Source organism: Microplitis mediator, chromosome 5, assembly GCF_029852145.1.
Source record: "Microplitis mediator isolate UGA2020A chromosome 5, iyMicMedi2.1, whole genome shotgun sequence".
Classification (NCBI taxonomy): domain Eukaryota; kingdom Metazoa; phylum Arthropoda; class Insecta; order Hymenoptera; family Braconidae; genus Microplitis; species Microplitis mediator.
Genome location: NC_079973.1, coordinates 22457253 through 22473213, shown reverse-complemented (window position 1 = coordinate 22473213; position 15961 = coordinate 22457253). Strand labels below are relative to the sequence as shown.

Genomic DNA, 15961 nt, shown 5'->3' with positions numbered 1-15961 from the left:
AGAAATTATTTCTTAAACATCATTTTTTTGTATTTAACAAATATTTTTTACTATTTAAGAAATGTTTGTTAAATACAAAGAAATGATGTTTAAGAAACGGTTTCTTAAATACTAAGAAATCCTTCTATCAGTGTATTATAAGAATTATTTTTTCTAATTGCAGTATAAAGCTCAAATAATAAAAAAAAATTCAACGAAAATGTCATATTTTTTTTTGATAAATAAATAATACACTGGAAAAAATTGGGAGTGAATTCGGAGTGATTACGGATTTTATTTAAATCCGAATTCACTCCGTCACTTAAGAGTTAAAAAAATCACTCCTTATATGGAGTAAATTTCACTCCGAAGGGGAGTAAATAAATAAACAGTCATCCGCTACGCATTCACTCCGGATTTAATCCACGTTTACTCCGAAAATTTTTTACTGTGTAAACCATAACTATGTACTGAAAAATAATTATTAGTAATATTTTATGGTAATTAAAATTATGTAATACTACACAAAAGTAAAAAACCTTCTTCAAGTCTTTGACGTACAGAAAAAAGAAAAATTGCATTGACAAAATGTATGTTGTATAGTGCTGGTGAAATGAATATTCATAGAAAGAACTCAAAACAAAATATCGATCGACCTTTGGGTCTGACTTGGTAGCAACGAGATTTGAGATGATCCCCACTAGCAGTAGTAGAAGTACAAGCAGAAGCAGAAGCAAAAGCAGCATAGAACAATATAGTTCCATCTCTTTTACCCGCATTACCTCATCCCAATGTTAATGTCTGCGTCGGTTCCTAGTTCCTGTGCACACACCGTTGGCTGTCCCATGCACATTAGTCCCTCGATGTGGTGTGGGTGTTGGGAAACGTCGGTCGTGGGGTGGCAGAGCGGTGCCAACCAGTGCCGACGACATCAACAGTTCTGTCTGAGCTCTCGAAGTCGTGGGGTCGCTCGGTCGGTAGGTCGGCAACCCCGCTTTGAGAATTTAAATCTCTCTCATTCAATCTCGAGTCTTCAGCTCGTTCTATTCGGTTTTCATTGTGCTACTCTCAAGTACACTTAATCCTCTTGTGATACTCGATACGTCTTTCGTCGTAAGTACAATACTAAACTGTCGATAACACACTCTTTTATACTGTGACAAATACTTTTATTTAACGAAATACGATTTTGTGCTAAAGGGTAATCATGAAGGCCCATACACTTGTCGTGGGCGCCTGCTTCTTACTCAGTTTATCTGGTAAGTTAATAAATTTAAATTAATCTAAATAATTTTTAGCTTGATAATGAAATTGATTTAAAATAGTTGTCGGTGTTAAATCAATTTTATTGTTATTTTCCTTTGTCTTCCGGGTTGCTAAGTCGATGTAGAATCGTTTTTATTTTTTTAAATTCGACTTTTTAATTAACCCACGTACATAATTTAAGTAGGATGTTATTGAGTCTAAAAAACAAAATTTTAATTTCGTTCGGGGTTGATTTTTATCTGATAAAGTTGTTTAATATCTAAAAATATATATTTTAAGTAGTTTGAAATTATGAAATCTGACGTCCCTTTGTCTATATCCGCACCCCTTGGCGACAAGGGCGCAAGCGTCTGTCGGATCGATGACGATGTTTCGTGCGCGCGTCCCGGCGCGGCAAACAGAATAAGACATGTCTGTACCGTATAACTGAAAAATATACATATATGCATACATGTCCTTTTACTCAATATTACATAAATATACATTTATATATATTTATAAACTTCTGTGTCTTTGCAGAGGAAATATTGAATTGCAGACAATGCTCTTGAAATGTGTTATCACATAGATGTTTATTATCACACGATTGTGATTATAAACGATGCAATTGTGCTAACTGGAGCGACAATTACTAATGTAGTGTCTATACTAAACCCAACGGAGATCCATAAGACGGTTAGAAAATAAAACTTACTTATAAATAGACGGAATAAAAAAATGTATAGAAAAAACAAGTCGGGTGGAGGATAAGAGTGGAGGCGGGGATCAAAGAGGGGAAGTAAAATAATCTAAAGCCAATGGTTTTATATATTTTTCATAATACGGAAAAAGTAAAGAGAGACAGAGAAATATCGAGTTTAACGAGAACGAGGCGATCGCTTCGACGTCATTGATATACCGACTATACATTTTCTAGGCCACGTTTGTAGGTATACACCTAGCTACATTGATTTTCAAGCAGACCATGGCCAGGGAATCATTGGTGATCCGGTTCGTTCATTCAACCCTCAACTACTTATTTAAATTATCAATAAATCGTTACGTAATTTTCTTTCGCTGACTAACTACTTTTTTATAGACTAGAAAATTTATACCGGCAATGAGGACTTTTGTAGACTTGGTTTATTACGGGCTATTTTTATCTCGTCGTTTGGGATAGTAAATATTAATTTTATTGCAGGGAAGATTAAATAAGTAAACTCAGGAACTTTATTTGTTATTTTTATGACCTTTTTTCTTGTAATTTTTTTTTTTTTTTTTGTAGGCATTAATGCACTTGAGTGTTACGTTTGTAACAGCTACACTGACAGTCGGTGTGCTGACAAAGAACCACATCCAAGTCTCATTCAAAAATGTGACATGCTCTCCAGTGGTGGTACCAAGTACACGATGTGCAGAAAATCTGTCCAGTCTATTGAGTTTGTAGTAAATGGATGTATGTATTTATATATATATACTTTAAATAATGATCCTGAAGTTAGCAGACAATTAAAAATTTTTGAATTTTCTTCTCAACAATTTAATTGAAAAAAAAAAACTAAAAAAATGCACATGTAGAAAATTGAAAAAACTATAGGTGCAATTTTTTAAAATATTTTTTTTTTCAAATTTATCGTTTGTAAAAAAATTCAAAAATTATTAGACGTTTGCTAATTTCAATATCATCTTTAAATAACCATTTTATGGCGATTGAATGTAATAAATAATTTTGAAAAATTCTAGTACCACCAGAGGTTCGAGTAATAAGAACCTGCGGTTACGACGAATCAAACTACAAGGGCCGATGCTACCAACGAGGAGGTTTTGGAGGCCGACAGGAGGTCTGCTCGTGCTTGACTGACCGTTGCAACGCAGCGACGCCGATCTTTGATAAAGCACCTCACTTTATTTTAATGCTTTTGTGTATTATCGGTAGTGCCGTGCGCACCATCGGCAATTAATTAAACACAGCTCTTGAGCTTGTCGTAAACGGGCCGTCGAGATCCGGCCGATAATGATGACGCCGGACTTAAAAACGTAATGTCATCATCATCGTTTCGGACTCGTAGAAATAATTTAAATAATAATAAAATTATAAATTTAACAACCAGAGTACCATTTAATAATGGCAACGAAAAATATTTAAAAATAATTTTCGATCGCGTCGAATGTTCATGTTGTTGATTGCGTTATTGTTGCCGGCGTGACGGTAAGTCCGCGCCTCTCCTTAAATACAATCTCATTGATACCAAAAAATAAAATATACTAAAATTATAATATAATAATAATTAAAAATTAAAATTAAACAGATAAGATAATGATATTGATATTAAGGAGAGATAAAATGTGTATGTATAAATGACCGTATGAACACGCTTAAAATTATTATTGCCGTATAAAATGCACAATTGAGAGGTGGTTGGGCCCTGGTGGAGTATTCGAGTCATGTGAGGCAAGTGTGCGCAGTGGGTAAGTGCGCCAACCCATGCATTTCCGTCCGAAATGAATGGATTTGCGCGCGCTTACACATCGCGCACACTTGCCTCACCACTCTGTCATCAATCGTCACTATTAATTAATAATTAAATATTAATTATTAATTACGGGCCAATTCGCATGCACGGGGAATTTAATTGTGGCCCCGTTGCCTCGAGCATTACTCACACTGCCTCGAAAAAATACGATTCTCTTTAAATTACTCTTTATTGTTTATTATTTATTTTTATTTTTTCCTTTTTTTACGATAATAAATATTAATTTGTTCTTGATCATCATTGTTTTTATCAAATCGTTGGCTTAGCTGACTTGTTTAAACATACGCGGTAATATAATTATTAGCTTAGTATGTGATAAAAAAAATTGAGTATAATATTTTGTATTTTTTTTTAACATTCCGATGATGCTCGAGAAAAAATTAATGGAAAAAAAAAAAATAATAAAAGTAAATTTAATTTAATAGGGAGTCAGCTCGGGCACTGTTCACACTTTATTAAATAAAAAAAAAAAGTAATGTTCTGTGTGTAGAGCTTAATTAAAATAAAAAATACAAAATGAATGCGTTATAAATTTTAAGAGAGATTATTGATATAAATAAATATAAAAATTAATAAAAGAAATTATAAAATGAATAAATAAAATATAAATATGACTAGAGAAGTCTCCTTGTTCTAGTGGAATCAATGTGTATCGTGGGTATTGTCATCGCGATATCTCATTATTTAATTGATTAAATTTAAAAAGTTCGAACAAAATAAAGAGTATATTGTGTTAATAGATAAATCCTTTAGAGATTAATTTATTTTTTTTTCTAGACCTAATATTTGATTATTTATTTTCCTGACCACTAGTATAAATTTAGTCTCCCAAGAAGCACATTTGCCTTTGTGACATCTATAAGATATCAGTTTTTAGGCTACTTTTTGACGTCAATAAGGCAAGGCACCAATATGTTGACAAAACAATCAGAAATTCATGTCACCGAAAAAATGTCTACTCAAAAAACTTAACACAAGTGATGTCAAAAAGTAAATTACAAATAGTGGTAAAATAAGTCATCTAAATGACTTTTTAATTTAAATAAGACAGGAAAAACAACACAACTCTTCTCTGTCTTCGGAACCAACATTTACATTTCGTATTTATACCAAAAAAAGTGACTTTGGGACAAAAAAAAATTTGTCTTATCCTTTTAAAAGACATCTTAAAGTTGTCTCTGTGCTACTTGGGCTAGTTTAATTTATTTTATTTAAATCCTTGAAGTTGTGGATTCTTCGAAAAAGAACAACGTGATTTGCGACTCAATTGTTTTGTTATTAAAAAAAAAAATAATTTCATTTGTTATAAATTTAAAAACACATTTATATATAATTTGTTGATTGCATAATCTCTGTCGTGTTTTTTTCTCACGCCAATGGGATTTATAATTTAATATCTAGGAATTAAAACCAGGACTCCGCACAAGATCGTGAGAAATAATTTATTCGAATTTAAATATTTAAAAATAAAAAAAAATAAAATCACTTAAAAATTAACTTCCGTACATTTTATGTAAATTGTTTGGCTCAAGTTAATTTTAAACTGAAAATGAATTTTAAAATTACACAGGCGTCTATGAAAACTCACCTGATAGTGAGGTAAATAAAATCCTTGGACTTTTACAAAAGGTTAAATGTCAAGCTGTCAATCGATAAAATAAATATACGTAAGGTAATTTTGACTAACGAGATTTCTCATAGGTTTCTATTATTGCTCTAGATGATTTACCTGTTGGAGTAGAATAGTAGACGATAATTATCGTCTGATAATGGTCTATCCTGTCCAACCAGCCGACTCGTCAAATCGATCGTATCCTAATGAAACTTACGCTTACTGTCAAACTCAATCGCCCTCAATTTTTTTAAATCAACCACAACAACAGCCGCAGCAACAACAGCAACAGCAATTAATTTACACCCATTATAACTCTATTCCAACTTGTACAACATCAACAATCCCACAATATATTACTCATACACGGAAACCTGGATCCCTAAATATACGCGACCAAGGTTAGTTTTCCTGATGAAAAATTTTAAAAAGCATTTCAAAAAATAAAGAACATACATATATATATTTTTTGTTATATTTAGATAATTATCGTGGAATAAAAAACCAAAAATTAAATACTAAAACAGTCAGAATAAAAGAATTGTCTGGCCCTATTCAACCATTAGCTTATGCGCCACCACCACTAGTTATATATGACCCAGTTCAAAATCACATATCATCTCCCCTAACTCCGGTTTACTTTAGTCAATCATCGTGCTTCAATCATGCCCCTTATCCCAGTGAATCATACGGCAATTATAATCACAATGTGGCCTCGCAGCCTTACTACAAGACTTCTGAAGTACAAAATTATTTGATACCTGAGCCGAAACCTCCCGCTCAATTTACCGCAGTCCCACATAATTATTATGCTGCAAATGTACAGAAATCCGTTTTTCCTTGCTCTGTTTACTCTAATAGTATCAGCGAAGCTCAGTGTAAAGCTCCAGGACAATTGTTTACCAGCTCTAGTCTGAATTTGAATCCAAATGGGAAATTGATACCTACATTATCAATCGCAAATGAGGTGACCAAGTATCCGGAGAAAGTATGTCAGGAACATCGTCTTCCTTACACAGAGACTCTTGTAGATAGCAGAAATATTTCTAAGCCACATTCAAAATCTGACGTCAGAGTTTTGAAAAATTTCGGGAATGAAGAAAAATATTCAGATGAGTCATTGAATTTTGATTTTACTATTGAAGCTGAGAAAATGGTGTCTGCTTTGTGCAACACTTCTGCTCATGAAGATAAAGATGAAGATAATAAAGCTAAAAATCAGGATAAATTAATGACAAATGACAGCGAGAGTGATAAAAAAAAATACAAGCCCTGGTATTTAGAAGAGTATGACCAAGAGACAACGACTAAATCAATTGGTACTCAAACTTTTGATTCCTCAGAGGAATCTACTTGTCCAGAGTTCATTCGTAAAACAGTTAATTGGGGTTGCAATGAGGCAGAGACAATCTTGAATGATTTATCAAGCTCACGACAAAAGTGGCTTACTAATTTATCTTCAGCGACTAAAACAGCTCTCGCCAAATCATCAACATGTTTTCCTGTTTTTGCTGGTGACAAAATTTTTTCGCAGGATTTAATAAACTCACTTTTGCGTATCAGCAATGGCTGGCTGATTCTTGATCATTATTTAAACAAACAGCACCATGCTAATTTAAATGATAAATATGACAATGATTTGCTGAAATCCTTCAAAAATTGGGAAATATTTACTGGTGATCTTTTAGAAAATGTTATCAAGACTTTTGTAAAACTAGATTCTAGTTCTAAAAATGACGACGACTTTTCTATGAATCCTAATATGCACTCATTTCCTGGCGATGTTTCTCTATATATAACTTATGGACTTTTTGGTGATACATCTGCTGTTGGTACTAAAAATAATTCTCCTTCAGTAAAATCTGTTAATCGTTCCTCACTTAGGAATACTTTGAATGACAATGAACAGAAGGACAGATTGTCAAATGTTGGCCGTGAAAGTAAATTACGGACAAGATGGACAATAACTGAGCAAACACGTTCCAATGATTGTTTACAAAAATCTAACAAACCTGATTGGAATTTATTTACAAAGGAATTACCGACGCAAATTGATTCATTGAATAGTCAATTGTCGCAGCAAAAATTGCATTACAATTTTTTAATAACTCCTGAAGAATCTACAGACATTCCCACGCAGTTTTTTCAATTTAAACAGACATACGAGAGTCAACCGTGTGTACCAAAATACACATTTGATTTAACTTCCAGTATAACAGAGAGTAGTAATTTAATTCAGCCAATTTTAACAAATGAAAATCGTACATTTTGGAATTCATGTGTTACTCCTACGCCTATTTGTAATACTTTTCCATACAACAGTGGAAGTTTGAGTAATTTAAATAACAAAATGACGTTGTTGAGTCAAATTGAAACTAAAAAAACAGAAGTTAAAAATTTAAATGAAGGAGAAACAATAAATTTGTCTGCTTGGTTCGCGAGTATGAGAAACAAACGTGTAGGAAATTCATCAGAAAATTCATCGAATTCAACATCTAATTGGTGGAAATCCTCAAATAGCATTTCATCAAAATTTCGCGAAGAGGCGGCTAAATGTGGAGCCAAAAATACAGATTCAACTTCAACATTACGAAATGACATTAATCGTCAATTGCGTACACTAAAAAATATGAGGACCATTCAATCTGCTCCATGGACGGCTAATCATCTGCTAGATGATTCTCCAAAAACAAAACGTCACGATGTTTATGACAGCTGTGAAGATTTACGAGTTTACATGAAACCCGGCAGTTACAATGTCCCGAAAAAAAAATATCAGAGTCGCCGCAGTCGTCGTGATAATTCAAAGTCGAGCAATACTAAATCAACACAATCTTTGGAATGTGATGTTGTTAATAAATCAGTTAATAATGCTTCGTCGTCTTCGTCGACGTGCTCACAAGATATTTCAAAAGATTTCGCTTGGAAAGCTGCTTGCGCTTCGGCAGAACTTCTGCTGGATGCCTTAATTGTCAAAGAAAATTCTAAAATCAAAGACAATGAAACATTCTCTGGGCTCGTAAATGACAAAGTTGTTGAAGAAGAAGTTTGTGAAGAAGTTAAAGTTGATAAAATAATTGAAGACAATTCTAATGAAGTTAATGAAGAAAAAATAAATGAAATTGATTATAGAGATAATAAAGTTTCTGATGTAAAGTGTAAATTAGTTGATGCAGATTCTAGTCTTGTATTACAAGGCCATCAAAAGACTAATGTTAAAACAGATTCTTGGTTGATTCGCACCCTGAGTAACGCAAATGAAGCAAAAAATACTGGAGACGAGGGAGAAAAAATGAGTACTGAAAAAAATAATGACAGCGTTGTTTTGTGGAAAAAAGACGACAACAAAGAAAGAAATTCCGATTTTTCACTAGAAACAAGTCATACTATTGCGGTAATGGCTTTGGTTGATGTAGTTGGTAAAGCAACGTACTCAGAAACTGTCAGAAGATTTTCAAATTCCGGTAAACCGTGTGCTCAAACTACCCCGAAGTCTGATGACAAAAAGAAAGCCAGTAAAAATTTAAATGGTGGACTGGGCGTAAGTGATGGGAAAAACGAGTCAGACATTAAGAAGGCGGTGACAGTAACGAAGCAGGAAGCTTTGAAAGCAAGGTGCGATAAAGTAACAAAGAATAAAAAAAAATTAAATAAAAAAGAAAATGGTCAATCCGTCTGGTATAGTTCTCGAAGGAATAAACAAACGTGTAATAATAATACGCCTGGATTTAATTATCCAGTACCACTTGATTGAATACTAGTGAGCATTCATCGAGCGCTGTGGCGGATGGATGTAACTCGTGTATTCTCGGTTATTTATTATTTTTCAAAAGCTTACTGTTGCTTTTTTTCAAATTTTTAGAATTGAGTGTCGAAAACCACCAGAAAGCCGAAAAAAATCAGCTAATCCACCACGGAATCGATGGATACAAATTAAAAAATCATGTTTACTTTAAATTTTACACTTGAGTATTGATAATTTTTATCAATATTTTTATATGATTATTTATTGTTTTTAATTTCAAACGTTATCACAAGGTTTAGATTTTATTTATTTACATATATTGACTATAATTTATTCATTATTTTATCATAATTTTTTATTTTCAGAATGATAAAAATCGATAAAAAATATTTAACTGATGAATTGTCATGAGAAAATTAATTTTTGCCAGTTTAAAATAATAATCGACGATTAAGTTTTCTGTTAAAGTTTTAAATAGTTACAAAAATTATTAAAACTGTAATCACAGTCGGGGATAAAATAATTTTGTTTATCATTGGAAATTATCAGCGACACTTGTCAATGATAATTTATTTAGAATGTGTCAATTATAATATTTATAATTATTAATGTCTTATCAGACAATTCAACATTATTACAATTATGTCGTAGGAAAATTTCTACGAAGTAATAATGTAATTTATTCTAGATTTAAAAAATAAAATATTTAATATAAATATTAATTTTTTATGAGATAAAATGATAACTTATCTCGTGAAAAAATAAAAAAAATTACGACAGAAAAATAAATAATTTAGAATAAAAAATTTTGAACAGATAATTGAAGAGTAAAAATCGAGTTCTTGATTTTTAGTTCGTCTAATTATTAGAGTAATTAATCTATAATTTCCAATCCCAAGGAATGCAGAGAACACCATCACTCATTACTGAGTAGTAATGTGTTATCCAGAGCATTACTCCTTCTAAAATAGGCCCTAAAGTTGACTTATGCTTGAGTAGATTCTCGCAGCACTTGACCATCAGATCAGGAGTAATGCTGTCGTCTTTGTTTAAAGCTAATAACCCTAGTTCTTTAATCGTTCTATCATGCAGTTCACGTTCTACATGTTTTATTCTGCAATAGAATATATTATTTTATATTAATCCATTTACATAAATCAATATATTGAGTTTTAAGTATAAAATAAATAAATAAATTCTATACTTATTGTAATGATTTAGTCTCTTTGTAGCTTCATCTAAATTATCAGTTATAAAATTAACAAGAAGAAATCCAGGACACGATGATGGCACAATAAACTGCCCAGTTGGTGACAACATGAGAGGTCCTGCCTCTCTAAATTTATAATTTTTTTTTTAAATAAAAATTGTTTGCGTTAATTTGCTGGAATTTTTTTTAAAAACTTACGCTTCGATTACTATTTCGTGGGAAGACAAACTAGGAGGCCACGAGCTCGGGTACTTGGATCTACCGCGATAGTCTGATAGTGTTGTCGTCAATTGTCTCAGCTGAGATTCGTACTGGGCGACCATCACTTTCGGCATGAACTTCCTGCACATATAGAGCACTCTGAGCCTTACCATTACTCTGTAATAATTTTAACTATAGTACGCACCGTCGGCCGATTTTAATGTCCAGCAGAACACGTGAGACTGCCTTCTCAAATGCTGGAAGTCGCAGTAATATTGGATCATATTTTTTAACATTTTTTATTAACTAAAAATAAAAGTTTTATATCAATATTTCGTTTCTAAAAAATGTTTTACTCAAAAAATAATAATAAACCTGTAGCTTTCGTGATCTATAATATTTTAATAGACACGTTTTTAAAATTCATTCTTTTAATTTTTCTATCCTACTTTTTTATTAATCAGCCTTTTGATTATTTTATAATCGGTAATTTATTCCAGATACTTTTTTAATAATTACGAGTCTAAAAATCTCTAAGTAAGTTATAATTTATATGTAATTGTTTAATTAAAAAAATTTACATCGAGCCAATTATGTCGGACTTCTCCAGAATTCAACATAACACTTCCTTCCAAACTGATCCCCGTCCCATTGGCAAAAACCAGCGTTCGATTTTTCAAAACATCCATTTGCTCCGGATGATGTCGAGCTAAAGCTTGAAATGCCAGCAAACATCCACGATAGTGTGCAATATTCCACCCGCAATCCCAAGTGATATCTTTGAGACCTAAATCTTGGCACAGTATTTTTTCTAATTTTTTGACTTCTTCTCTGACAGGTCGACATGCTTCCAATTTAATGTGGGCTTCGTTCACATGTTTGTCCACGTATGCCCTTTAAAAATTATATATTAATCAACAATATAATAATTAACAATACTTGATAAATTTAAAGAGTATTATACTTAAAAGTGTCAGGCTCCGCATTTATTTTCCGTCTCATAAATATCGACATAAAAAATGGATCATCTTCTAAATCTGAAAAATTAACCCCATCCCTCTCGACCCGTGGATCGTACCGGTATTTAAATTTATTATCTTTAACCGGGTCTTTTATCTTGTCTACAAACGTCGTTGACAAATTACATGTTTTCAAAATAGATAATATTGTTTTCTTAACATCGAGTTCGTTTAGTTGGATTTTAACCAGAGTAAATTTACCAGCTTTGACTTCTTTTTCATCTTTGGATCTCAAGTAAAATGGTAGCGTTGTAGGTTTTATTGGTCTCTGTTGCTGAAGAGATTCCAACAATAAACTCAATTGTTTCAATGAATTTTCATTGACAGTCTGCAGATAAATTTATAAAAATTAATATCAATAATTGTTAGGGTAAAAGTACCATTTGTGGCCACTGCTCCATTTTTCGACAATTAATACTTTATCTACTCTGTATTATTAAGAGAATAAGGAAAATTTTGTTCCCGCCATATCTATATGATAGAATTAGTTAATGTTATTGAAATTGGTGTCATTAGATAGCTCTTGACTTGAACTTGTGCCTTTTCATAATTTAAACTCTTTTTAAATGCCAAGTATTGAGATAAATAGATTTATCTATATCATTCGAATTACATTTAAATTACGCGGGAAAAAAGACGATCAGATTTATTTTCTTTATATAAATTAATACTTTAATTATTTTGTCACTGAATATGACTGAATGTCACTGAATATATACCTATATTATTTATATCGCGTTACTTATTCAAAAATGACAGATTTTTATACTCCCTTTTGGTTTTAGGAAGCTTCTCAAAGCCAAAAAAGTCTGCATAGAAAATAAAAGGATTCATTGACTCAAAAAATCTTTACTTGCCTAAAGAAAATTTTTACTTACCCCAAGAAATTTTGTTGCATTGTGAATTGAAAACAAAAATTTATTTAGAACTAGAAAAAATTACTTGGTGCAAGGAATTATTTTTTGACCAAAAAAATCTTTTTTCGCTCCAAGACAATTTTTGTATTTAATTGATAATGCATAAAATTTCTTGGTGCAAATTAAAATTTTTTGCGGCAAGAAATCCCTTTTTTTCTGCGTATTTTATAAATTTAGTAGTAATATTTGGGCAGTCATGTAGTGACTACAGGTTGCTTGTTTTAATTAATGAAAAAGTACAAAAGCAAATTTCCATTGTAACAGTGAGATAAAAAGTATCTTTTTATACATTTTCAAAATTAATTGTGTGATAGCGTCGGTTACCAATTCTTTTATTTAAATTCTTAAGTATCCAAAATTGGCCAAAAACGGTACTTCTACCCTATTTAAAAAACAAAAAACAAAACAAATATATTTAAAATTTGTACTCTTTGAGTAGGAAATTGACCAAATAAATCTGGATGAACAGTAAAATAAAAAGGCCGAAGTGCTGTTGAAATTTCTCCAGTACTTAAAGCTCTTACTGCATCATTTCTGCACAAACTAATTAATGAATGTAATTAAGTATTCTCTACTATTTATTAATAATTAGGAAATATTAAATATGACATACCTTTTTTTAAGTCCGCACAGCATTTTATGATAAATAAAATAACATTGATAAGTATAAAATAAATAAAACACTCTTTGTTTTACTAAAACACACCGCACTTGTGTATAAACTGATATCTGAACTGTATTTAATTTACTGAATGAATAATTTTCTTGTTTCAACTGTGCGACGGTTAAAAATAATAATCGTCATACAAAAGAAAGAAATTAAAATTAATAACTACTCATGTAATTGAAAGATACGCGATATGAAACGCAAGACACAATGGATTATCGCGCCACTGTTGAATTTATTTTTAGATGAATACTGAGGATTATTTTGTGTGTGTATATATGTATATATAGATGAATGAAATCAAATGATTGCGAACGTCATCAACAAAGTAACGTACGATTATTGAAATTTTTTAAATTTTTATTTACATAAGCTTACAGTCGATTGGAGAATTAATACTGGATCGAGTTAATTGATGATAATGATAATAATTACATTGTAATTAGTGTAAAAAATACTAATTATCACATGATTAATTACTGGGATTTTAAATATAAATAACCTATACTAATAAATAAAATTAATTGAATGCCAAATTGAGAGGATTTTACTGCTCCCTTTCATGATTTTATTGAACTAGAAATCACATGTTTATCAGCTGATTTACGTCAGCTGAGTAAAGTTTTTTTTTTAAATGTCATCAATGTGTCAAGTTGAATGTCAAATTGATGCTCCAAAAATTTTTGAATTTTTTAAATTCATAAAAAATTTTTTTTTTAAATTAGATTTTAATTACAGGAAATTTTTTGAGATTTTTAAAATTTTTTCTGTCAAAAATTAATATTTTTACTGAATTATACGTTGCCAGTAGATGAAAATATAGCCAACTTTTTGATCAACTCTGAGAAAGTTGTAGAGGGCGCAACTATAGACGTTATCTGTCAGTTTGACAGATAAAAATATTGGAGTATTTTATTTAAAAAGTTTATGGATCAATAATGTGAAGAAGTTTTTAGTATTTTTTAAAAATTAAATTATGTCAAATAAAGCTGATGACCCGGAATATGTTTTGGTTGTTTTAAATTCTCTGGGTTTTATTAATGTCACTGCGGAAATGTTAAAAATGTTTATGAAACGTAACTGCATAATTTATTATTTTGATTTAATATTTATAAAAAATAATCTATTTAATTATTTATCGAATTTTAGAATTAAAGATGCATCGTAAATTAAAAAAAAATAATCATGATAAATGGAAAGAAAAAATGAAAAAAAAAATAATTTCGAAAAATCGAATAGATTTAGAAAAATTTTTAAATAAAATTACACGTGATGATCAGAATTATTTACCAGAGTCTGGTAACGTCAATGAAATTAAAACTGCAAGTGATAAAAAATATTCTGTACCTTTTAAAACAGAACGTCATCATGAAATTGAAGTAAATAAAAAAAAAAGTATTGATAATAATAATAATAATGATAAGTCGAGTTCATTTATTGAGAAAACTATAAAGCAAATCCACCAAGAAGATACAGAAAAAAAAATTTTCGAAATTAGTAGAAAATATACAAGAATTACAATCGACCATAAAATTCCTGATGATTCGCGTAAAGAAATTTCAAGCTCTTCTAGAAAACTTCCATATGAAAAATCGGCAGATCAAAGTAACAAAATATTTCCAGTTGACAAAAATATTTCTGTAAGTAATAAAACACAACAAAATATGAATTTGAATTTTGAAAGTGACGGAGACACTTCTGATTCTTATAAGCAACTTCCTGTAGCGAACAAAAAAACCAGTGTAAAAAATAAATTTAAACCATCTGATGAAAATGAAATTCTTTCGATCGAAAATTTATATCATGATAATTCTGTCAAAAGTAATTCAGATCTTTTAAATTCTTATCAGCAACTTCCTACAGCAATAAACACAACAGCTGTAAAAAATAAATTTAATGCGCCTGATAAAAAAGAAATTCACAAAATAGAAAAAACGAATCACGAAAATTTTAATGAAAACAATTTAGATCTTTCAGATTCTTACAAACAATTGCCTGAAATAAAACCAAGAGACCAACAAACAAACAAATCTGTTCCATCTCAACAGATTCAAAGTCAACGGAATAATGCCGAAAGACAATCTAATGATAATGAAAATTTAATCGACAGCAACTTAAATTATTCAGACTTCTATGGTAATTTATCTAAATCAAACTTCAAAAGTAGTTCTCTAGAAAGAGTTAGTCTGAACAAAACTCCTCCAGAACAATATACTCTAAGAGATATAAGAGAACGCAGCCATTTGTCAAGTAGTTCAGACAGTGACACTGAAACTGATTCGTCTTATCAACAGTTTACACGAGCGACAGTGAAAAAAACTTCAATGACAAATGATAAAGCAGCTGGTGAAAAAAGTCATAGACCGTTAATATCTCGTGGATTCAACGAAGTCAGTAATTTACGGTACGGCGATGCCAGTACCAGTGAATCCAATGATTCGTACCAACAAATACCAGATCCGTCTAATAGACAACCTAATAAAGGAAATTTGATAAATAAATCACAAAGTTCCGCACACAGTGCCCCTGATTTTAAAGAACGGAGTGTACTAAATTTCAATAGTGACAGTAAATCATCTTCCGAACCGCTTTCTCAGTCGAATGCAAACAAGAGAAAGGAAGAAAACACAAAAATTTATAGAAAACCAACTCGCTCTGAACAATTGAAGCGAAACGACATCAAAGAACACAGTGTACTGGAATACTGAAACTGATGAAAAACAAACCGATGGCTTTAGATTATTGATAAAGATTGAAAGGGCTACAAATAAGGATTAAAATTAATAATTACGCTTTTAAATTACTTAAAATATTTACCAATGCAATAAAATG

At 31.0% G+C, this 15961-nt stretch overlaps 4 protein-coding genes across 9 annotated transcripts; 3 read left to right on the top strand and 1 right to left on the bottom strand.

Annotated features, from left to right (window-relative positions):
• The first annotated feature begins 867 nt into the window (after positions 1-867).
• On the top strand, positions 868-4341 carry LOC130667637 (uncharacterized). Of its 2 annotated transcripts, XM_057469364.1 has the most exons (4): positions 869-1092; positions 1180-1238; positions 2510-2680; positions 2968-4341. In XM_057469364.1, exons 2-4 carry the CDS (start codon positions 1187-1189, stop codon positions 3183-3185), a joined length of 441 nt encoding a protein of 146 aa, XP_057325347.1. In that variant the 5' UTR covers positions 869-1092; positions 1180-1186; the 3' UTR covers positions 3186-4341. The 2 variants fall into 2 exon arrangements, with proteins under 2 accessions (XP_057325348.1, XP_057325347.1); XM_057469365.1 differs by having other exon boundaries at positions 868-1238.
• Positions 4342-4480: 139 nt separating this feature from the next.
• On the top strand, positions 4481-9952 carry LOC130667635 (uncharacterized). Of its 4 annotated transcripts, none has more exons than XM_057469358.1 (5): positions 4481-5357; positions 5479-5771; positions 5853-9075; positions 9233-9408; positions 9481-9952. In XM_057469358.1, the coding sequence occupies exons 2-4, from the start codon at positions 5528-5530 to the stop codon at positions 9324-9326; spliced, it is 3561 nt and encodes a 1186-aa protein (XP_057325341.1). In that variant the 5' UTR covers positions 4481-5357; positions 5479-5527; the 3' UTR covers positions 9327-9408; positions 9481-9952. The 4 variants fall into 4 exon arrangements, with proteins under 4 accessions (XP_057325341.1, XP_057325342.1, XP_057325343.1 ...); XM_057469359.1 differs by having other exon boundaries at positions 4481-5387; XM_057469360.1 differs by having other exon boundaries at positions 4481-5771; positions 5853-8985.
• LOC130667636 (T-cell activation inhibitor, mitochondrial) lies at positions 9793-13573 on the bottom strand. Of its 2 annotated transcripts, none has more exons than XM_057469361.1 (8): positions 13076-13573; positions 12891-13005; positions 11491-11873; positions 11108-11420; positions 10732-10832; positions 10524-10685; positions 10320-10451; positions 9793-10229 (listed from the first exon to the last, which is right to left on the bottom strand). In XM_057469361.1, exons 1-8 carry the CDS (start codon positions 13096-13098, stop codon positions 9995-9997), a joined length of 1464 nt encoding a protein of 487 aa, XP_057325344.1. In that variant the 5' UTR covers positions 13099-13573; the 3' UTR covers positions 9793-9994. The 2 variants fall into 2 exon arrangements, with proteins under 2 accessions (XP_057325344.1, XP_057325345.1); XM_057469362.1 differs by having other exon boundaries at positions 10524-10667; positions 13076-13571.
• Positions 13574-14021: 448 nt separating this feature from the next.
• Positions 14022-15837, top strand: LOC130668221 (uncharacterized). Its single transcript, XM_057470391.1, has 2 exons — positions 14022-14205; positions 14279-15837. The coding sequence occupies exons 1-2, from the start codon at positions 14106-14108 to the stop codon at positions 15835-15837; spliced, it is 1659 nt and encodes a 552-aa protein (XP_057326374.1). The 5' UTR covers positions 14022-14105.
• The last annotated feature ends 124 nt before the right edge of the window (positions 15838-15961 follow it).